Source organism: Podarcis bocagei (assembly GCF_964188305.1).
Source record: "Podarcis bocagei genome assembly, chromosome: 13".
In the NCBI taxonomy this organism is placed as follows: domain Eukaryota; kingdom Metazoa; phylum Chordata; class Lepidosauria; order Squamata; family Lacertidae; genus Podarcis; species Podarcis bocagei.
Genome location: NC_138138.1, coordinates 38207224 through 38230694, shown reverse-complemented (window position 1 = coordinate 38230694; position 23471 = coordinate 38207224). Strand labels below are relative to the sequence as shown.

Below are 23471 nucleotides of genomic sequence, written 5' to 3'. Positions count from 1 at the left end.
GAGAGCTTTCCCATCTCCTTATTATTCTGAGCATGTAGACTGGCTCTAAACTGGGGAAGCATAAACAGGTATAGTCTGAAGGTCCAATCAGGTGGGAAACCTTCCCTTAATGTAGTCCCAGCGTGTCGCCCTCTTAAGTCCAGGTGAGGTCAAGCTGCAGAGGGGGCTTCAAAGGCATCTGCCAGAGTCTGCTGGGGGGCATAAGACAAGAAACCGCTCAGAGAGGGAGAAGCTGCCCCCCCAAAACAGGAAGGCCCACTTCAGACTCTTGCAGAGTCCCTGGCGCAGACGAAGTTCATGCCCCCGTAGGCAAATCCCAAAAGGCCAAGTGGAAGCTCTGGAGACGTGAACTAGGGGAAGGCGGGCAGAGGGCGCTGGGTGTGCTGGCATGCCATCGGGCTGGCAGAGTTGCGTGGTGGTCCAACGATCCAAAGGATAAGGGGGCAGGGGATTGGCTGGTTGGTTTCATGGAGCTCAACGCAGGTGGGTTTGTCGGCAGGTCCTAGAGGGGATGCAGGAAGGTAGAGCGCAGGGAGGGAGAAGGAGGGGCAGCAGGACCCCCGCTTCATGCCTGCTCCTGCTTCTGCTTCACCGAGATCCGTTTCTTGCGGGCGGCCAGCATCTCGTAAAACGGATCCACGCTCACAGCAGCCCTGGGAGGGGCAAAGGGAGGAATGGGGAGAGGTCAGCCACCAATCAGGGAGTTGCCAGGTCATGAGGGATGTGTGTGCCTGGGGGGAAAGCCTCTGGCATTGCTCTGTCCCAGCTGGTGTGGCACAGCACACCGGGTTTTGGATGGGTCAAGGAGTTCTGGGATTGGTGGAGTCTGGTTCGTCAGAAAGAACCAAGCACTGTCCCAACCTTGGTCTGCTGCCAGCAACCTGTCTCTCTCCTTGCTTGCATTCCATGCAGCCCATAAGGAACAAAATCAGGTAACATATGGATCTTTGACAAGGTAAGCATGATAAACACTTAAGAGGGGGGTGGGGTGGGGGAGACACAGACTGCCTGAAGTGTAGGAGATGGGATGAAGAGGAAATCAGAGGAAAGCAGCGAGAAGCAGGAAACTGCACACCTGCTCCTGATGGTAGGAATGGTCCCTGCCACAGCTAGGATGCAAGACTTCTGGTCTATTCCCTTCTTGGGAGAGGACTGTGATTCAACAGAGGAAGAGCCAGGATTCCTAGGCTAGGCCTGACGAACCTTTGACTCTCTAGATGTTGCTGAAATTGCAACTCCATCAATGCTGGCCACTGGCCCTACTTGCTGTGGCTGATGGGAACAGTAGTTCAGCAACTTCTGGAGGGCCAGAGAGTCACTGTATCTGCTCCAGGTCAGTGGTCTACAGCTAGTAATGTGAGACTGACTTAAGCAAATGCTTCTTTACTACTCTTATTACGTAACTTAAAAGGAGTAGAAAGCTGGGGCGGGGGAAGGGAAAAAAAGAGAGAGGGTGAAATTATGTTTGTTGTGGTCAGAGCAAAAGAGAAACATTTTGAGAAATCTTTAGTGTAATGAGAAAGGGAGCCTGTGAAGTTGGGGGTTTTCCAAGTAAGGGTTAGAATGGGTGACTCACTGTCTGTGTTGCTTTTTCCAAAACAGCAAATGCATCACACCTAAGCTCCGCAGCCGCATCACGCTCTGACTGCGGCTGTTACACCACCCACCCTCTTAAGAAAGGAGGTGTCACGGCTACACTCTTAACACAACTCTTCTCAAACTGACAAATCTACTTAATTCTCATCCGATCAACCCCAAGTTTTCCTGCAACGCTGCTGCAGGTCAGATTTCTGAGGGAGATGCTTTAATTTCATTTTCATCTGAGAAAAAAAATAGTTTAACCATCATTTAAAAGCTTTGTCTGATTCTCGATCTCAATGGCTGGGGGGAAATGAGCAAAGGAAATTTAAATGAATGTGCCAGCCTTGGGAGAAGCTCTCGGTTCGTAGCTCCAGGATCTTCCCGAAATGTACCAGTTCTAACTTGCTCAGCTGCGATGGCCTTCTCTCTCCCTGCCCATCAACTCCTAGGAATCTTTGCAGAAGGGCCGCAGCTCAGTGGCAGAGCCTCTGCTTTGCACGCAGAAGGTGTTGGGTTCAATTCCTGGCAACTCCAGACAGGGCTAGGAGAGACTCCCTGCCTGAAACCCTGGAGAGCCGCTGCCAGTCAGTGCAGGCAATACAGAGCTAGATAGACCCATGGTCTGGTTCAGGGTAAGGCAGCTTGCCTCCACTCGCTGGGAATGTAAGATCTGCAGCAGCTTTGCCTCCCCTGAGCATCATATCCCAGGCTTTCTTAGGGAAAAGGCATCTCGTAAACCAGCATGTCCACAATGCCAGATGTGCCCTGAAAAGGCTGGAAAGCCAAAAACTGGACAAGGAAGACATATATTCAAATGCCTTGGGACCCATGTTGCAGCCTGATCTAAGGTGGGTTGCAGCAGCATATAAACACCAGGGAGGTTCGCCTGGCACTTCATTATATATCTTTAGGCACCCGGCAAAAACGTTCCTCTTCAACCAGGCCTTTGGCTGATTGATATTTATAGTCTTTTAAATACGCTTATTTGGGAGGGGGGGTATTGTTGAGTTGTTTTTGTTTCAACTATTTATTTGTACTTTTACCTTATATTTTTACCTTGTGAACTGCCCTGGGATCTTATGAAGGGCGAGAGATGAGTCTAATAAATAAAGGAATAAAAACAAACAGTAAAAAAAGAAAAAGAAAAAAATGGGGGGGAAATGGTCCCCCAATGTATTTTTAAATTAAAGCAGCTCTCCAAAAGGCTGAATTAAAAGATCAAGGTATATTTCAGGTTGAGGTTAAGGATGGGCCTGCTGGAGCCTAAAGAGAGATGCCCTAGGATAAGTGAGGCCTAGAAATCTGAATGAGGTGTGTCAAATTCTCTGGGAAGTGAGTGTGGTATCTAAGGCTTTAAGAAGGGCTGCAGAACCTATGGCCCCCTCCAGGTATCTCTGGATGATCAGCTCTCATCAGCCCCAGCCAGCACAGCCAGTGACCAGGAGTGATGGTAGTTGCATGTCCAGCAACCTCTAGAGGAGCACAGGTTCTCCATTCCTTGGCTAGAGATGGAGGAAGAAAATGCTGTTGATGGGGGTAGGATTCCCAGGACCCCCCCACCCCCGAATGGAATGGTGCCCTATCCTCACTTGATGGATTTGATCCATTCGTCCTTCTCCTCCTGCGTTGGCGCCGAAATGCGATAGACCATGTGGTTCCCCTCAACCACGCGCCCGTCTGCCTCCGTCTTGCAGGCTTTGATAAGCTGGCCCTTGTTGTTGGGAATGTAGAGCTCAAAGCAATTCTAATAACAAAGAAAAGGGAGGAGAGAGAGAGAGAGAGAAATTCCTGAGAATGGCAGGTGTCTCTGAGCAGCCTCACCCCCTGCGCCTCTCCAGTGGTTCAGAAAGAGGGCTGGGCAGGACACAGGAGGAAGAAGGCAGGTGGGGAGGCTGGCCACACGGGATCTCGCAACCAGCAAGTGGGCAGGAAAACGTCATGGGATTAACGTTTTGTGTTTTCAAAAACTGCTGCTGTTACTATTAAGAGCTCCTCACCATTTTCTGTGACAGCAGAAGGGCGGAATGGAAGTTCCTCCCCCACCAAACAAAGGAAAAGTTAAAGCAGCAATTTGGTAACATCGTTAAATTAATGAGTTAAAAAATAATAATGAAAACCACATAGGATTCTTAAATAACTGGAACTTGAGTGATACACACACACACACACACACACACAGAAGAGGAATGAATAACAATCGCAATGCTGCAACCCAGTAGTTATGCTGATTTTCATGGGGCATCCAATAAAGACCACAACCAAGATGCAAAAACAGCACACGGCAGTGCTAACTCACTGGTTTCCGAGGGTCTTCCACTTCCCGAATGCTCAGGTTCTCCAGAGGGATAATTCCTCTTGGTTCCTTGTCCTGTTAGCGGATTAAAGAGAGAGAGATGGAGCTGAAATGGAAGGTGTCTGAAACCTGAGCTCGGAAGGGAATGGAGAGGAGGACAAGGGCCTGATCCAAGAAGACTTGGGGGAAGGGTGCAGCTCAGACCTCAGGGCTCCTCCAGCTTCAGCCCTTTGCCACTGCTGCAAACAAGCAGGGCTGGCACCTTCTTCAACACAGTAGCACTTGGTCTTGGCATGCCAGATGGAACTCCCATTCTTTTATTTGTGGCCAAACTTTTTTGGGAGTGTGTGTGTGAAGGGTGGTGTGTTTGCTGCTGTTTCTGTTGACCCAGACAGGGCTGAACTTGTAGGACTATTCCCCGTGTCCTGCCCTCTTTGCCCCAAGCAAAGAACTCTGGAGGAGCTCCCATGCTCTGGGTTTAGGAATGGCCAAAGTTCAGCCATTTATCAGCTTTGCAGGCAGAAGGCCTTAGGTTCATTCCCTGGTTATCTCCAGGGCAGGGCTGGGAATGTCCCCTATCTGAGACCCCGGAGAGCCCCTGCCAATCACTGTAGACAACAGTGAACTAGGTGGACCACAAGGTCTGATTCAGTATAAGGCAGCTTCCTCCAGGGCCCTCGGTCGCTGCTCCTCCCGACCCTGGCCGTTTGGCATCCTTGGGCGGCAGATACCGCCCTGGGCTGGGGCTCTTGGGTGCCAGGTTGCTGGTTAAGGGTGGGAGCATGGGATGGGAGCAGGCGGGGAGAGAAACCATACTAACTGTTGTGTATTCAAAGTAATAGAGGCAGTTGTCAGTCAAGATGAACCAGCGTCTCTTCCACGTCTTCACTCGCCCTCCTGAAAGCAAAAGAGGAGGGAGGGGGAGGGATTTGTGCTCGCATTGATGCAGTTTCTTTCCGCCACTTAACCCTTTCCCACCCATGGAGCCACGGGGGCGGCGGGAAGCCATGCTTACGGACAGAGCGGACGCAACGAAAAAGATTCAGCAGAAGTGTGAAAAGAAAAGGAAACAAAATAAACAAACAAAAAGCTGACGAGGGGAGGCAAACGACAAAGGGGAATCTGAAAATGGCACCCCAGGGCGGGAAGAAGAAAACTGGCAGCAAACACTCAAAGTAACCACAAAGCACAACTGCAAGTGTGGGAGGACGTTCCTGTAGAATAGGAGTCTGTGGGATATATTCTCTCTTTCGTTCTTGTGTGGGTTTTGCTTTGCAAGCACTGGGTAGCCCAGCAGGCTACTTTGAGACGAAAGTGACCAGCGGAGGAGGGCTTGTGCCTCGTTCAGCATCCTCTAAGGCAGCCTCCCAGCAAGTTATGTCCTGCTGTTCTGCAACTGGGGGGGGGGCAGGACTAGCCTTGTGGTGACCCCTCCCACCCCATTCAAAAAGAAAACAGAGCTGTAATTTGAAAAAGGCATTTTTGCCTCTAGGCAAGGTTCTTCCGGAAGAGGACTTGCCAGCTTAGGATGCTTCCAATGCATTTTCAACCTCTATGGGAGGCAGATTTTGCTGATGAACTGGGTTTTCCTGAATAAACACCACTTCACATATTCAGTAAAAGGACTCCCGATGACATGGACCTCCAGGGAACCGCCACCAGTTTCAGCATGCAAGGCAAGCGGTTGCTACAGGCTTGAAGGCCAACTACTTCTACAAAGCTCAGACTTATCCCCAAATTCTTACTCCCAGATGCTTCCACAAAGCCAACAGACACTCCTGGCTTCAGGCAAGGTGAATATGCCTGCATGTCTGCACATCTAGTTGGAGGTGTCTCATATATGCCACTGGGCAAATGTTTCAGCCCTTGGGGGATGCTGATTTTGGAAAAAATGCAGTTCATCCTCTTTTAAGCTCCCCATTTCGACCCAAAACAAACACACACTTCCCTTCATTCTGCTCCTCCCATCTTACCCATTAAGACAGTAGTCCTCTGTCTTTCAGATTCAGGACCCCCTGTTAACATGGGACCCACTCTCCGTTCTTTTCTTCTTTTTCTTTATAATAAACACCTCCCACTTTCCTGCTTCTCTCTAGGGTGACCAGATGCAAGAGTGGGGAGGGCTCCTCTGCTTTTAACAGTTACGAAGAGGGTATTTCAGCTAGGGATGTGAAGGCCTGGACAAATTGCCATTCCATTTCCCCACCCTTATTTGTTTCTGAAAAACTGTGTGTGTGTGTGTGAAATTTCTCAATTTCCCTTGCTTTCTCCCACGCCTTCACGGGTTAGGCTATGGGCTGCAGATATTCCTTCCCTCTTAGGAACCCTCAGAAGAGTGCTATTGGAGCCCATCTGACCCTGCATCCTGCTTTTCCACCACGGCCATTCAAATGCCTCTGGGGAGCCCTTGAGCAGGGCTTGAAAGCCACAGCCCTCTCCAGCTCTTGCTGTGGGTGTTTTGCTTCTGTGCCTGCAGTGAGGAGATTTCACCCCTCCCATACCCAAGAATCTCCTGACCATCTCCTGATGGTCTCTGCTGACTCTCCACAGAGAGCAGGTGGCGTGTCCTGCCTATATACTTATTCTGCCCAGCAACATCTCTGTGTGTGTGAGAGAGAGTCAGTCAGTCAGTGTATCGGAGAGAGTGAGTGTGTTGGAGATCCTAGAGATAAGATTGCTGCTAAGAGCAGCTGCAGACTCTCAGTGTAGCATTGATTTATGCTTAGAATATTCAGCTCTGTATATAGTTTTGTATCATAGTTGTAGTTATAGAATAAAAGGAAGATATTCTACAGAGCTGCTCTCCGAGTGGTTTATACTCTGCAAGACTCTGCAAAACTCTGCTGCGCAACGACTGTATTATTGAGACAGTGAATCCGGTGCTCTCAGCTCTAAGCTGTGAGTCCACAGCACTGTGACCTGTTCCTGTGAGAAAGGAGGTCTCTGGCGGTGCTACCCAGCTCGCCTAGCCCAGTCGGGGTTGAGGTGCATGAGTCCAGTTGGCGCACTGGCTCTAGGGCGATGCTGACATGCAGGTTGCACTCAGTCATCTTCTGCAACAAGTAAGTACATAACAACAGTTCTGCTGGTATCAGGCCAGGAGGTTGGGCTAGCGGGGCCTTTGGGATAGCCCAGCATTCTGTTTCCACAGGCAGGACATGAGCACAATAGTACTTGAAAATTAGAGCTGCCCTTTTCCAGCACCATAATATACTTTCTGAGGTGCAGCGACTTGAATTCCACCCAGCCTTCCAAGGGCAGCCGAAGCACAGATTTATATGAAGCCTTTATGATATAGTGCCCAGTTCTGGGCACCACAGTTCAAGAAGGACACTGACAAATTGGAACGTGCCCAGAGGAGGGCAACCAAAATGGTCAAAGGCCTGGAAACGATGCCTTATGAGGAACGGCTAAGGGAGCTGGGCATGTTTAGCCTGGAGAAGAGGAGGTTAAGGGATGATATGATAGCCATGTTCAAATACAGTATATAAAAGGATGTCACATAGAGGAGGGGGAAAGGTTGTTTTCTGCTGCTCCAGAGAAGCGGACACGGAGCAATGGATCCAAACTACAAGAAAGAAGATTCCACCTAAACATTAGGAAGAACTTCCTGACAGTAAGAGCTGTTTGACAGTGGAATTTGCTGCCAAGGAGTGTGGTGGAGTCTCCTTCTTTGGAGGACTTTAAGCAGAGGCTTGACATCCATATGTCAGGAGTGCTCTGATGGTGTTTCCTGCTTGGCAGGGGGTTGGACTCGATGGCCCTTGTGGTCTATTCCAACTCTATGATTCTATGATACTGGCAGCTTTATTTCCAATTTATTACCTAAGATCCTCAGCTAACGGTGTTTCTCAAACTTAAGTCCCTGGCTGCTGTTGGACTACAACTTCCATCATCGCTAGCTAGCAGAACCAGTAGCCAGGGATGATGGGCATTGTAGTCCATCAACAGCCGGGGACCCAAGTTTGAGAAACACCGTATTAAAAGGTATGGTATACCTGTCCTCCACTGCATCTGGTCACCGCCTCTCTGATTTTCTCTCTGTCAGGATGCTACTACTGAAACCCGCTATAGGTCATGGTGTGACCCATTTGTGGGTCCTCCTGATCGACTGGCTGAAGATGAATGCATGAAGATGTGTACCCCTTCCAGTCAACAAAGGAACCCAAGTTCCATATTTAGTCTTCCACTCCTAGCCCACTGAATCTGTCCCTGAGCACCCAGCACAATTCATTTCCAACCCCGCCCCCCCTCCCCTCCAAAGAGCACCAGGCAAACCAGCTCTCGGCGGCAAAGCAAAAATGCCCCCCTCTTCTCACCTACCTCCTGGGTTGGGGGGCAGAATTCAGACAGTGGAACAAATGTAGTCCGCGCCGTGGGACGGTGGAGGAGAGAGGGGGGTCAGGGCAGCAGTGGTGGGGAAAGAGGGGAGAAAGAGAGGTGGGGACCGGGGAGTCAGGATAGAGAGAATGGGGGTGAGAAAGAGAGAGAGAGAGCAAGAGAGAGAGGAAGAGAAGGAGAGAGAAAGAGAGAAAGGAGAACAAGTTACATCAACATAAGGTAGAAGTACATGGTCAAATCAAAAATCCTCCGACACAGACACAGGCATTTGGGGGCATCAGGAGTGGGGTGGGAGGGGCAGGCACAGGGAGGAAGGGTTTAAAATTTTATTGGGGTGGATGTAAGGTGATGGGCACCACTTGGCTAAATAACGTAGACCCCTAAACTCTGGCACGTCACAAGAAACCCTACTGCTAAAAGTGTAGATGAGGTTGGCATTAAGCGATTGTAGGAATGGTTTTCCAAAATATCAGCCTCCACAGGGAGCTGTGGAAAAGCTGTGGTGGATCTCGACATCTTAACCAGGCCAGGGATTGAGGTTCTAAGTCCACTTCCTCCTCCTTTTTTAAAAAAAAGGTGTTTACATTATGGTCCCCACTTTTGTGTGGGGAGCGAGGGGGTTCCAAAAAATAACACTGCTTTCTTCAGATGCCTCCATCTTGAAGCCGTGCTGATTCAGCGTCCTAACACTTCTCCTCTTTGCTCTTGATTGGCTGGCCTTCAAGCCAAGGGCAGCCAATGGGCAACTGTATTGTGCTGGGGACACCGCCCCCTCCATCAAGGGCAGAAAGGAGGATGTCGTGGTAATGAAACTTGGCTTCCATGTTGCCCTCTACTCTGAGCAGGTGGTGGCTGAGGTGGAAGGTCTGCCCTCACTGAAGCTGCTCTACGTTTAGAAGAGCAGGGTCAAGCACGGCCACCCTCACGCCAATCCCCCTGTGGAGGACAGCGGATGGAGGTCTTGAATAAGGGCTTCCACAAGTCAGGACCCAATAACTCGCCTCCTATGCCTTGCCACTGCAAAGCTGCCACATTATGCTTCTGGACAGCAGTAACAGCCTATTCTGGACACTTAAATCATCTCAAGGACCAATTGCAGCCTCACCGGGCCGTATAAGGCCCTGGCCTTGGAATCTTTCATCTGAGTTACTTGTTTCTGGTGTGAGGATACGGCATAAGTTCCTTTCCCCCCCTTAGATAAAGAACCCCGTTTCTGACCCATCTGGCCACCGTCTGCTGCTCTGAAACAAAATCCTTGCCCATTTGTGGCTGCGCATCTATTACAGGGCTGCTTGGACAGCGACACCCATGTTCTACAATTCAAGCTCTGCAATGGCATCAGCGTTTTGGGAACACCTCACCCACAGACAGCTCAGTACTTGGGAAGCTGCCCAAGCAAACAGTGTGTCTTGGGACTACAGAGATGTGATTGTTTTCTGGCAGAAGTTATTCCGGTGGGAATTTCACTAGTAACCCCTAACTCGATTCTGGGAACTTATTATGATTAAGGAGCAGATGAACATCAGACACTGAATATGGGACCAGATTTTGGCTTCAGCGTTCTATAAATCCCATAGTGGTGGTGGGTTTTTTGTTTGTTTAAGAAGGCCACTTTCAAGCGCTTCAGGTTGGCTTGAAAACTTATCCACAGCCACTGGCAAAATATTAAGACGCCAGAAAGGAGCTTTAAGAGACATTTCAGTAGCTGACTTCTCCCTACTTTTAGAGGGATTCCGAAATCCCAGCAGACCCCTCTCATCATCCTTCAGAGGAGATCCACCTCAATGAGGAGCTGGGGAGGGGGAAGGGAAGAGGAGGGAGGATCCCGGTTTCTGCCCGATCCTTGCAATCCGATGAGCAGTGGGTCCAAACGGGTTGTTATGTATTTGCTGGTGGGTGGGGGAAGGGCTATTGGGGTGGATTTCAGGAGGATCCCTTTGATCTGATGAAGAGAGAGGTCATGCTTTAAATGACACAACAGGCGGGTGGGGGGGAAGAGAGGAGAGCGCAGAGACGTGCAAAGATCGCGGGGGGAGCGGGTAGCGGTGGTGGTAGGGGGAGGGCAAGGGGAAGGGCAGCGGGGAACGGAAGGGGGGAGGAAAGAGACCACAGTATTTAAAGGGAAGTGTGGGGGGTGGGGGCCACCTCTCACCCAGCTTGAGGAGCCAGCCCTCGCGGTCAGGGTTAAAGAACGTGTGGGTCAGGTCGTTCCCATCGTCCTCGGGGATCTTGAAGGGCTCGTTGCGGATGCTGTCGTACAGATTCTGGGGAAGGGAAGGGGAGGAAGGGGAGGAGTTACAGGCAGGATACAGCCCTTCCCAAGGCAGAGAGAAAGGGTGTGTGTGCTCGTGTTTTCAGTACAGCACTGAGACCACCAAAGATACAGCAGAGAAGACAAAACACCAGATAGAAAAAGTGCTCAGGACGAAGGGCATTTTTTTGAAATCAAGGAGGTCAAAGCTTCTCACGAGCCGGCAGAGGATTCCTGAGCGGTGAAGACGACTACGACGGCCTCCCCCTCTCCCAGAAAAATGCCCAAAGAACAAAGCAGCAGGCCCATTGAAACCCCCCCCCCAGGCCTCCCCTTCCCCTCCGGCAGGCCTCTCACCCGCAGCAGCTCCTCAGGGAGGTCCCCTCCGTCGTTGATGCCGCGGTTCATGGTGATGAACCTCTCGACGGTGGGCTTGTCGCGGACGTTGGGATTGTGGAGGCTGGTGTTGAGCATGATCACTGCGAAGGAGAGGACGTAGCAGGTATCTGCGGCAGGGAGGGGAAGGAACAGAGGAAAAGAACTCAGTACCTGCCTCGGCACGTCCATCTTGTGCAGCTAATTCTGCTTTATGGCGGGGAAGGGGGGGCTAGCTGCCAGGCTGCCTTGCTCCCCCGCCAAGGCCCTGCTGATTTAGGTTGAAGCGGAAAAATATATAGATAAATAAATCAGCGCAGACAACTATTTCTACTGATTTTTAATTGTATGTTTGTGGCTTCCTTCATTTCTTGTATACCGCATTTCATCAATCTGAGCAAAATAGAAGATGATAAAATACAATACGAAATAAATGAAGCAATAAGAATTGAAAACTGTGCGGCATCTAGAACATCTCGTTACAATTGCTACCACCAGCAGAAAAATATTTTAAGTAGTCTGCCAAGACTCTCTGACTTTGCAGTAATAAAAGCTTTAATTCTATGAAATATTTGTGAGTGGTGTCAATTAAAGCTGACTGCTCTGCAGCTCTAACAGTTTTCTGACTGATTTCTGTGCTGATCCTACAAAATACAGAGGAGGCAGTGCAATTGCAGATGGTTCTACTTCCGCCCTCAGCCAGAGTTTCCTTCGTTTGGATTTGTTTGCCTTTGGTTTGGTTTGTTTCCCAGCTTTTGCAAAGAGAGGAGCATAGCCGCAGCAGGCAGGTAGGTAAAGGAGGCTCGTTTCTCTCTTGTCGTATTAAACCAAGATAGGATGGCCTGAATGTGATCGACAGAACTGGATTTATTTTCCATCCTGGAGAACACAGGAGCCCCACAATTCCCAGCATCAGATAAGAGTCGCATTCCCTTTTCCGGAAAACCCAGTACCTGTGGACTGAAAGACTCCCGGGTTGCACAGGCAATACCGCTGGGCAAAGGCCTCCATCATACGGTCAATTTTCTGGGCTTCTCCTGGCAGTCGGAAACTCCACAGGAATTGCCTAGATGGGGTTTAGAGGGAAGACGATGAACAGACAAAAGAATGATTTCAAGGTTGTGGGTTTGAGCCCCACATTGGGCAAAAGAGATTCCTGCATTGCAGGAGGTCAGACTAGACAACCCTTGTGGTCCCTTCCAACTCTACAATTTTATGCTTCTATGCCTATTCCGTAAATACTGTGCCTAGCCTTATTCTCTTTATGTAGTATTTGTAATTCTGGCCATGCAAGTTAATGCAAATATAACAGAACGGACCTCCAGGACAGTGTTGTAACTGACGACTTTCTAGCCCCTTTCTAGCTCTATTACTCTGATTTGTGTGTGTGTGGAGGGAAACATTGTTGAAAAGAAATGCCTGAAAACCTCCTTATGGTGCCTTTCATTTGCTGCTTTCCTGTGGTGAAGCAGCATTCCAGGAAAGGTGCCCGATATAGTCGCATTTACACAAGAACTATGCACATGCAGCTGACAGAATTCTGTGTACTGGGTATAAAAAAGCTGTGCTTAAGGAGAACAGGAGGGACATGTGACTGGACAGGTTTCTCTCTCATAGATAAGGCTGCACACCCAGCATGCATTTAAAGCACACGACTTCCCTCAAGGAATGCTGGGAACTGTTAGAATGATGTTAGAATGAAATTAAGTGGTTCTAGCAGCAATGTCATAAAGGTGTATGAAAAAATGGCCGGTTAATAGGTGAGAATCTAAAGCTATAAAATATTAAGTTAAAGGACTAAGACAAAAACAAAGAGGGAAAGGAATTGCTGAATTAACCAATTGAACTGGAATACAAAAAAGGGAGGTGAGAGGAGGTCAGGGAAGCAAGGAAATGAAATGTAAGATACGGAAGGATTAATCTGTTTTTAAGTGGTTTTTTTCCTAACTTTCCCCCCTATATTTTGTCTGTTTTCTTTCTTTCTATATTTTCCCTTGTCTTTTTTATTTTTAACTATGTAATTTTTTGTTTCTGAAATTTTAATAAATATCATTTAAAAAAAAGGAATGCTGGGAACTGTAGTTTGTTAAGGGTGCCTGGAATCGTAGCTCTGTGAGGGGTAAGCTACAGTCCCCAAGAATTCTTGAGGGAAGTCATGTGCTTTAAATGTATGGTGTGTACAAAGCCTGAGCATACAAGGACCATAGCTGTCAATGTTTCCCTTTTTTTAAGGGGAATTCCCTTATTCTGAATAGGATTCCTCGCAAGAAAAGGGGAAAGTTGACAGCTATGACAAGGACGCCACCATGCCTTCTTTGCTTGTGGCATGTGGTGCGTCTGTGGGAAGGCAACCGTTACACTTCAAGACTGGGATGTATTTTTGAGGCAGAGGAAAAGAGCCAAGAGTGCCCATCACTGGCTGAGGAAAACGCCACTTTGCTGGTGCCATTCCCGCCTCCCCCCCACCCAGCACAGGAAGGGAGAAGGCGAGAACCTGCAGCTAAAAGGCTGGGAGACCTATTCCAGCAGGCCAGGGCTCTCTATTCTAGAGGAGGGCTGAGGATTCCCAGACTCACCTGAGTGCCTGCACAAGGTTGAGGTCAGTAAATTCATGCAAATCGACAAAGGCGTGGAGTACTGCGATATTAAACTCCTCCCTGAATAAAAGGTGGAGAGAGCTACAGTTAAGACCTCCCCTTTGAACCCCCTCACTCAGCAAGGCCCACACCCTTGATTCTCTCCTGCTGACTACACTCCCTCTGCTAGGCGAAGCTACTTCTCACCCCATCCCTATGATCCTTTCCCAGGTCCTGGAGACTCCAAAGCTCCACCACCACGGTGGGTTATAAATGGTCACTTCTTTGAGGCTATTCCTCCCATATTCCCCGACCCTTCTCACCGCTCGCCCAGGTAGTCGCCAATGGCCGTCTTGTTGAGCCCTTCCCCTTTGTAGAGGAAGCGGGCAATGTCCTCGGGGGTGGAGCGCAGCAGTTCATTTTCCACCAGGAACTGGATTCCCTGCAAAACAACAACAACAACAACAGAGAAGCTGAGAACCGTAGGACCCAGAGCTCAAGCATGCCCCCAACCTAACAAAACATTTAAGTCACAGAGATACTTCCCAGAGAGTACCTGGGAGGACTGGCTCCCTAACCCACTAAATTGCAATTCTGAGGCAATTGCAGAAAACTCAGGATTCACGATTCTCCTGTCCAGCAAAAAGAAAAGAAGTTTCTGCTACCTTTTCACAGGGGTGGGAACAGTTGGCCTTCCAGATGCTGCTGGACTCCAACTCCCATCAGTCCCTGCAAGCACGGCCAAGGGCTAGGGATGATGGGAGCTTTAGTTCAGCAACATACAAAGGGCCACATGTTTCCTATGCCACAAACCCCAGAACAGAAGCAGACAACCTGCACCCCTTGGCCTAATTTCAAAAGTAGTCAGTTCTGACCTCTGTCAAGTGTCCATTTCCTGTCAATCCACTGAGGAGGGAGGAAAGGCTAGGAGAGGGGGAAAGAAAGGGAGGCGGCGGCAGAAAGATAGTAGAAGTAGTGGCAGAAGGGATTCCATCCCACTTGTGACTCTAGCCCTTCCCTCACTTATCATGCAGTTCCTGAGAGATTAGCCCCCACCCACCCACCTGCCAATCACATGCCATTTATGATTCGTCATTTCCTGAGGTGACTCTATGCAACTGTAATGCCTGATCAATGTCAGAATCCAACTGCTGCATGAGAACAATAATTATCACCACAGCTTGGAGGGGGGAGGGGAACTGTATTCCACCTGTTCCAGGTGGATGGCTGAAGGTGCTACATATATTTGGTACCAGAAACAGTCACTGCATGCACACACCCACACCCACGCCACCTACTTTTTTGGGATCCATGTTGAATTTCTTGCGGCCCATCCCCATCTTCCGGTTTCTCTGAAGCGTTTTACTGTACAAGACAAGGAAGCGTACCCATCAGACCTTTGGCCCTTGAAAGAACAAAGGGGCGGCAAACCTCTAGGAGCAAATGGAAACTCTGGGGAAATGTACATGCTACTTCCCACCTGTGCTCCAAAATTGGTACTGCCAGTCTCAGAAGGACTGTGTCACATGCTTACCCCTAAGCATCCAACCTGGCTCTAAACGATGGATTATCAGAGGTGACACTCTTTACCATGACAGGCACACTAGCAGACACTGAACGTTCTCTCGAAAAATGAAATAAAGTGATAAGAACAGCCTTGTGCCACAGCCAACCAAAGATCCATTACGGCAGTGCCTGGCTTCCAACACCGCCTGCCTGGCAGTTCACAAGCCCTTGTAAAAGTGGCGAAGTTCACAAGCACTTGTAAATGGCAAAATGGAACCAGAGAACTCATTTGCTTACCCTCTGTTACTCATTAAGCAGGGAAGGGAAGTTCTAACTCGAGGCTGGCATTGACACGGGGGGAATCAGGATGTGTTCACAGCATGGTCACCATGAGGTTCTATGGGGCACTCTACAAGGAGCTACATTTCCCCCATCATGTACCTTGCATAGAAAGGGCATTGTAGCCCAAGGTTTTCTGGGATATTTCTCTGACAATTTAACATGGTCTCTAGCAGCTGTTGGAAAAGAAGAGGGGAAACCTCCTACACAAGTATTTATTGAGGCTAGTGTTTTGAATGAATAGGAACCCCTTTTCAATATAATATAAACATACATTTCTGTTTGTGGGGCTCAGTAAATGTACTTCTGCACACCTGGAGGCTTCTCCACTCCTGGTTTCAATTAGGGCTGCAACCTAATCAAAGTCATTTTAATCCATTAATCACCTGAGTTTTGGCTGATTAATTGACTAAGCTTTTAATCACATTTGCATATGGGGAAAACAATTATTTCTGAGGCAAAGATGTATGTGTGAGCAGAGGAAAGCTTTCTTTTAAGATGGTTGCTTGCCATCAGCAGTTTTTTTTAAAACCTCTTGTGTGTACACACACACACACATTTAAATACATGCTGCCCGATGCCTAAGGGACATCCTTTTGGTCAACTGACAGTTTGTTTTTTCCAACATGGAGTAATCTAACTGATTAATGGATTAAATGTTACAAGAAAATCCCAGGCAATCAAAGAATGGCAGGCAAGGAGGTATTGGGATTAGCACATTCTGAGCTTGAATGCAGATGCTGCAGGAATGAGGTTAGTTGCTGCCAGAAAGGCTTGTCCTGGCACCATGATATAAACAACATTCTGGAAGTGGCCACACTCTGTACTGCAGCCCTCCAGATGTTATTGCACTCCAACTCCCATCAGCTTCAGTCAGTGTTGCCGATGGTCAGGATTGATGCAAGTTGTAGTCCTGCAGGAGCTGGAGTGCTGCAGGTTCCCCACGCATATTGTTAAGGAATCTCTGACCAGTGGCCAAGGCAGGGCCATGTCCAAGTACACAGGAGACTGCTTCATACAGCCAGACCATTGATCCCTTTTGCTCAGTACTGTCTACACTGACTGGCAGCAGCTCTCCAGGGCTTCAGGCAGCGAGTCTTTCCCAGCCCTATCTGGAGACACTGGGGGCAAGGGACCTTTAGCACCAAAGTGAGATGCTGTACCAGCAAGCTGCCCCCTGTAAAAGAAGGGAATCCCTCACCTTCCCTCATTGGCTTCCAGCCCCTCCACCTCATTCATGGCTTCGCTGAGCTCATCTCGCAGCCGCTGGATTTCCACCAGGAGCTCCTGCTTCCGCCGGCGGATGTTGTCCAACTCTAGCCTCTCCTCTGGCGTCAGGTCTGGAGGCACTGGGAGAGAACATGGGAAGGAGTGTAATATTCTAGCCATTTTGATCACACACCCTGCTGGTAGCAATGGAAGCTGCAGCCTGGAGGTGGGCACCAAGTCAGAGGATACAATGGGCACAGAGTCAGCTTGGAAGACCAGTGTTATAAATCAAGCAGGGAGACTATGCTAGTCGAGAAAGGTTCCCCACTGTTCTCTCCAACTTGCAGAGGGTGATGGGGTGCAGAGTCAGTGTATTCCCCCCCCCCCGCTATCCCTCATTGTGGGAGGGATCAGAATGCCTGGATAGGGTCGGAGGCAGATTAAGTATGGTAAAGAAATAGAAAAAGCATAGAAAGGGGGGTTCCATGTGGCAGGTTAGGGGTAACTAATACTTTAGATGGTTCCTGGGATTGGTCAAAAAGGAAGAACTGCCCCTGAAGCAGAGTGAATGGGAAAAGCTGGAGCATGTGGGATTTCCATTTCTATGTCTACTGTACAATCCTATCCTACAGAAACCCCTTTGACATATAAGCAGCACATAAATAAATCTTACTCGGAAGTGCCAGTGAGTTCACTGGTAAGTTAACTTCCAGACAGGACTGCAGCCTTCCAGATAGGATTCTCAGTCCAAAGGATGGCTTTTCCCCATTTGAACCTGCCCAGACCCTTCTTTGCATGCCACTTCCAGGGGAGGTCTAGAGGATGGTGACAATAAAATGGGCCTTTTCTGCAGCAGCCCCCCATTTATGAAAAGCTCTCCCCAGGGAGACCTGCCTGGAGCCAACCTTGTTATTGTTTCAGCACCAGGCAAATGTGTTGTTTCAGCACCAGGCAGCGGACAGCACCAACAATATATTTTACTGTTACATCTTTTTAAAATAACGATGCAATTTTATCATTGTATTTTTTACTTTGGCTGTAAAATTCTTTGGGATTACTTCAGTAGGAAGAGATGTATGGATCTAATAATCCTAAACCTCAAAGAGTTTTATCTGGATCGGACAAAGCTTGTACACTAGACTAGAGAACACACATTCAATTAACTTATTACCACCCCCATCACATTACTAATGATCCCCATTCAATGAGGACTGAGGAGCAAAGTGTGATCTGAGTTAGTGGCTGCAAACATCTGGATGTAGAGGGTGATGGTGCTTCCAGTTTTATAATGGGGTGTAGCAATCAAGAGACAGACTTGTGAATCTCCCTCAGCCTCCAGTCTTCAATATGAGGATAGATAGTTGCACACAAGATAGTTGCAAGGCCTGTTGCTGCCTGTAGGTCTAAAGTATCAAACCACAAAAGGGGCTGGCCAGTGCATGATTCACCACTCTGGGCCTGTCTCCTTCCTAATCAGCCTCTAGGGGTAATCAGGGAAAGAAGTTAGTAACTCTTCCCGGTCTCAGAGTTGGGTGTGACTGGATCATCCAAACACTCCCAATACCCAGATGTGGCAAAATTACCTGTCCTCAGATGAGACAGAATGGTGTTGCGGTTAACGCACCACACTAGGTCTAAGAGATCTAGATCACTCCCTGGGTGACTTTGGGCCACTTACTGACGACTTCCGGGTTGACGCGATCTGGAAATGGCGGATTCCCTCCGAGCTGCGGAGGGAATCGGCTCTACTGAGGACGGGTCTTTGCCGCGCCGGCGACGCGGGGACCCTTAAAAACCGCAGGCGCGGAAGCCTGCGGACTGAAGACTCGGCGGGTGCCTTAAGCGCCCCCCCTGATCCACGAAGAGCCTTTTTAAAGGCTGCGGAGAGGATACGGGGGTGGCGTGGCACTGAGAGTCGACCGCTACCTCGGTGGAGCGAAGCCGCGAGCCATGACCAGAGAGCGCTGACTTTCTTCCTTGAAAATTTGGACTGAAAGAATTACCCGTGAGTAAGACGGATTGGGACTTTAAAAATTTTACCCTGAATTGGAGACGACCGGGGGGTGTGCTAAAAGGAAGTCCGCACCCCCCCCCCCTGCAGACGATCTAAGCAACGACATAAGAGCTAAGCTGGAGAGCCTACCCTTGGTGGGGTGAGTTAAAAAGGACACTAACTTTCAAGATTTAGTTAAAGGAAATTTTGTGCTGGAGAGTGGAGTTTTGGAGACCCTCTTTATGTTTTGAACAACCCCCCCTCCCGGGCTCGGGAACGTCCTGCCTTTGTGCCTGTGTAAGAGCTGCGGAGTTTGACAGCTGTCAAAGCTGTCAAACGGGCAGTGTAAAGCGGAAAAATCACTATTTAAGATCCCTCTGGATTAAGACGAGTTATAATTGAGCTAAAATTGTTGGAAACAAAGTAACAACAACAAGCTAAAGGACTGTTGGAGAAAAGACTAATAAGTAACCAGATTCCCCCTAGGGGGAATTCTGTGAAACTACAATGGATACAATGGCTGTGGATGGAAAGTTACTAGTGGAAATCGAAAGGATGTTTCAATTGGTGGGAATCTTACAAGAGCAGAGCTTAGCCATGAATAAACAACTTAACATTATGACCTTGGGAACAGGCAACTCTGCTGTTTGTATTGAGGACCTGAATGAGAAAGAATCCACAGCTGAATGGGAAACAATGTCTACAGAGGTGGAAGAGACTAAACAAGAAAAAGAGAAAGTAACCTTGGGAAGCAACAACCAAAAGCTGACATCTGTGGAACACAAGCAAGGAGACTCTGGGAACACATCTACCACAAGTCTGCGAAAGATGCAGAAGAAGAAGGAGGAGGTTCTGGGACAATATGGAATACAGGAACTTAAAATAAAGAAATATGATTGGGGCCTCCGTTTGGACTTTGACTTTGAGGATACAGGCTTTGTGGAAATACTCCAGCAGTTGCTTTCAAATCTCCTTGTGGAAAGAGAATATGTTTTGATGGTGAAAGATCTTTTTCCAGACTCGACGACTGACATAAAGGACTACCAACAAGACCGGCGGAGAGGGACTGAAAGGGACTTGAAAGCCTCGGACGTGAGGAACCCAGGCTGAGAATCTTGACTTTGGATTTTTATTGGGAAGGGACAAAAACCGGGGATGGGAGGGAGGGAAGAGGAGATTCTTAAAAACTCTTAAGACTTTCAGGTTTGGTTAATATGACTTTTAATCAAGACAAAATGAAAAATCGATGGAAGAGAACTTAAGTCCAACTTAGGAAAATCAATTTTTTTATTAGAAAAGAGGTAACAAAATGAATAAGATGGTTAAGAGGAGAAATACCAACTTGCTGATATAATCCTGGGAATTGGGATGCACGAGGGGGGGGTGGGGGGAAGTCAGGGAACAAGGTTATGAGAAGAGGATCTGCTGAATTTATACATGTTTGTGTCTTGTGTTATTTTTGTGTCTGTATTGTCTTTATAAAAGCGGAAAACCCAATAAAAATTTTATAAAAAAAAAAAAGTCTTTGGGCCACTTACTATCTCTCAGCCTAACCTACCTACAAAGGTGAAAATAGGTGCATGTGAAAGAGAACTAGGTAGGCTCCCTCAAGCCCTTTGACAGGAAGATAGGATATTAAATAAATAAATAAGCTTTGCATGAGCTGCTTCCTCCAAGATGGCTTCCTTTGAAACATTTACTTATTTATTTTGGCTGCCCAATAACGTAGTTCTCTGGGTATCTCACAAATATAAAAATGAAACTATCATAAAAAACAGCTGCAGCGTAAACCTTTCCAGCAGAGAAAGACCTAAAAGCAAAGCTGAGGTACGACACACCGTGAAAGCAGTGGGATAAAGTAAGACCGCAGGTTTAAAAAGTCTGGGAGGATAAAAGGTCCCTCATCTAGTTCTGAAGAAACCATAAGGAAGGTGTCAGGCGGGCTTCTCTGTAGAGGCTACCCCACAACCAGGGCACCATCACCAGGGAGATGGGCTCTCCTGAGTAGTCTCACTTAACTTGGGTCACATTCACCCCACACATGTAAAGCAACGTGATACTACTTTAAACAGCCATGGCCTCCCGCAAACAACCCTGGGAAGTGTAGTTGGTTAAGGGTTGCTGAGAGTTGTCCAGGGATCTCCATATTCCCCTCGCTGAGTGACAATGACCAGAGGTCCCTGTGAAGAGGGAATGAGTTGCAGGGAACTGTTGCTTTGTGAGGGGATTATGGGAGATTCCTTAACAACTCCCATCACATCAGCAAACTGCACATCCCAAGATTCCTTGCAGGAGGCCATGACTGTTTAAAGTGGCATCATAAATCATAAATGTGTGGTGGGGATGTGGCCTTGGTGAGGACCTTCAGAGCAAGGGAGCTACACTTGGCACAGCAGCTCTTGCAGAATAGGGGTGTGTATGCCACAGATAGCCTTTTGAGATCGGGTTGTTCTTATTCTTAAATGCAGTAAAACTAAGCTTTCCCCACTCTTTTCCTCTGTGTTTGCAAACTGTGCTTCGAATTTTAAATTAAAGTCATTTTAATTAAAAGGATATGTTCCTTATCTCTCAGGAGCTGCTGGGGATGAGGGAAGAAATGCACTGCAGGGGAACCTGAGGTGACACAAGTTCTGAAGCACTTACATAAACTCCTGAGCGCAATTAATCAGCGGCACTAATAATTAATTAATTGTGCTCACATTGAGCTGTCATCCAACACTGGGCTCACAAAGCAACTTCAAAAAAATAAAAAATAAAGAATCAATCTATTGTTCTTAGTAATAATGATGCTTGACCTTCCTGTGCACTGCAAATAAAAGGCAGCCCCTCCAAGAGATAAGATCCCCTCTGACTCATTTTCCAAATATTCCTCCACCCCCGCAGAATGTTTAGCCCCGGAACACAGACACCCCTCCTCCCCAAGAGAGAAATGGTACAGACCATTATTTAAATTATTGTAACTTTACTTTTTAGTCTTCCCTCCTCCGCCAACTGAAATGGCTCTGCCGGTTAACGCCACCCTCCCCCCACTCAGCCAAGTGGTACGACCCACACGCCCCCTCCTTTCATTGTAATAGGTACTCCCAGCTGCTCACAGCAATGGTACATCCCAATTCCCCCCCCACCACTACAATGGTACAGCCTTAAAAAAAACACCTCCGCCCTGACAATCGAATGGTGTACATCGGGTATGGCTCACGTCACCAGATCCATACAATTTTCATGTCTCCCCCTTAAATAAAATGAGATGGCCCACTCGCACATCTCCCCCTGTCACTGGTATGGTTCAGCCCAGCCCCACCCCTCTTTGTAAGGGATCGGCCCCGCCCCCTAGTCTTCTCGCTCAGAATGGCTCGGCCCGCCTACCCGCTTTTCCCATTGTAGTTACTGGACGGTCTCACAATGCTCCCTTCCGCCTGCCTCGCCCTTCTTTAAGCTTCCCCGTGGCCGGGTCTCAGGGGTCCCTACCATAGATGCCGTCCTCCATGGTGGCCAGAGTGCCCCTAAAGGGGAGAAATGAGAGCTCCTCACTTTCTCCGTGTCTCCTTTCTTCGGGGCTCCCAACGGCTGCGCCTTCCTCCCGCAGCAGCCTGGTCCTGCACTGAAAGGAACGTTCCGCCCCGTGCGAAGGGCGTAGCCAATAGGAAAAGAGAGACCCCGCGGAACGCCACTTGAGAGCTCGGAGAGGGAGCCAATAGACATGGCGTGCTTTTTCTCAGAATTGGGATGTACGTCCATTTCAACCAATAGGCACCTCCCTGATGATATTGACAGGGGAGCTATTCAATGAAATCTGGGACTTCTCTTAACAGCCCGCCTGATATCGTTCTGTGGATATGCAGTCGACGCTATAGACTTTCAGCTATCCCACCCTATACGCTTACCTAGAAATCAGAGTGATAACTCACGATGGCTGAGAGGGCGCTTCCTGGTTCCTTTCCACGCTGTTTCCATCCGTGGGAAACCACGAAGAACGCGAGCCTTTTCGTGAGCCGTTGATTATGCAGCCAAACAAAAGGCAGCCCCAGAGAGAGGAGTCCGTCGTGCCCTTTATATCTCAGGCCTTATTTCACGCGATAAAGATAACGCGTGTGTAGCTTTTAAACGTTTTGAAACACAAAATCCACACTTGGCAGCGGCGCAAGTACAGCCCATTCCCACATCGCTGGTTGGTTTGATTATGTATAGGTGGCCGCGCGGGGGGCAGTTTACGACAGCCCTGCAATGTAGCCTATTGTTCATATTATAAGCATAGCTGTCAACTTTCAGATTTGAAAATAAGGGATCAGCAGCCTCGAAAATAAGGGATCAGCAGCCTCACCTGTCCCGGGGACAGTCTACGGGATATCTAACAGTACGGGATAGCAGCGGGAAACGGCGCTGGAATAAGGGAATTTCTCGCAAAAAAAGGGGAAAGTTGACAGCTATGGTTATAGGCCGGGGTGGTTTGGATTTGCAGCCCCAAATTCCCCATGCAAAACACTCGGTCGTCGAATTCCCCCTTAAGCCTTCCTGCCAAAATCCAGTTCTCGGTTGCATAACTGCAACGACGCCCCACTGTCTTCCATGAAGCAGTGCTGCGGCTTTGTGTAAAATCCCTACCCACACCCACCCTGCCAACGATCAGGGTTAAAAAAGAAGAGCACGACATCCCCCCCGGTAGGAGGACACGCCTAGTATGCGAGTATCCTCGATTTCTCCGTTTGTTTCCTCTTGGCAGCTCTCACTTCTGCCCGAGGGCAGGAAGAATATTATTCCAGTTTTAAACCCGGAAATCCGATATCCGTTTGGAAGTCTATTCGGCACAAGTCTATGCACTCCAAAAGATACCTTTGGTGTCCCGCCCTCGTTGCTTTATTGTCAGTCACGACGAGTGATGTGCAAAGAAGCCAATAAGAGAGTGATAGAAGGCTCTGTCTGAGGCATGGCCAACAGAGCGGACTAGAAAGGGAACACTCTGTTGCCAAGAGGGGCCTAGGCGGTTGCCATAGACCCCAGCAGCCTCAC

At 48.6% G+C, this 23471-nt stretch overlaps 1 protein-coding gene across 2 annotated transcripts; it reads right to left on the bottom strand.

Moving 5' to 3' along the window:
* Positions 1–419: 419 nt before the first annotated feature.
* CYTH2 (cytohesin 2) lies at positions 420–22448 on the bottom strand. Of its 2 annotated transcripts, none has more exons than XM_081167144.1 (12): positions 21996–22448; positions 16464–16611; positions 14716–14782; positions 13741–13859; positions 13418–13498; positions 11795–11907; positions 10824–10972; positions 10367–10479; positions 4695–4773; positions 3878–3949; positions 3171–3325; positions 420–653 (listed from the first exon to the last, which is right to left on the bottom strand). In XM_081167144.1, coding segments are annotated over exons 1-12 (1185 nt in total). In that variant the 5' UTR covers positions 21997–22448; the 3' UTR covers positions 420–565. The 2 variants fall into 2 exon arrangements, with proteins under 2 accessions (XP_081023270.1, XP_081023269.1); XM_081167143.1 differs by having other exon boundaries at positions 4695–4771; positions 10368–10479; positions 21933–22446.
* Between the last annotated feature and the right edge of the window lie 1023 nt (positions 22449–23471).

What these genes read in the sequence shown, in the direction of transcription:
- CYTH2 (XM_081167143.1), bottom strand. An exon ending in GGGCTGGCTCCTCAAGCTGG is followed by an intron (nt 4,772 to 10,367) that starts GTGAGAGGTGGC and finishes TTTTGCTTTCAG; the next exon opens with GAGGGCGAGTGAAGACGTGG. An exon ending in GAATGGATCAAATCCATCAA is followed by an intron (nt 654 to 3,170) that starts GTGAGGATAGGG and finishes TGCCCCTCCCAG; the next exon opens with GGCTGCTGTGAGCGTGGATC.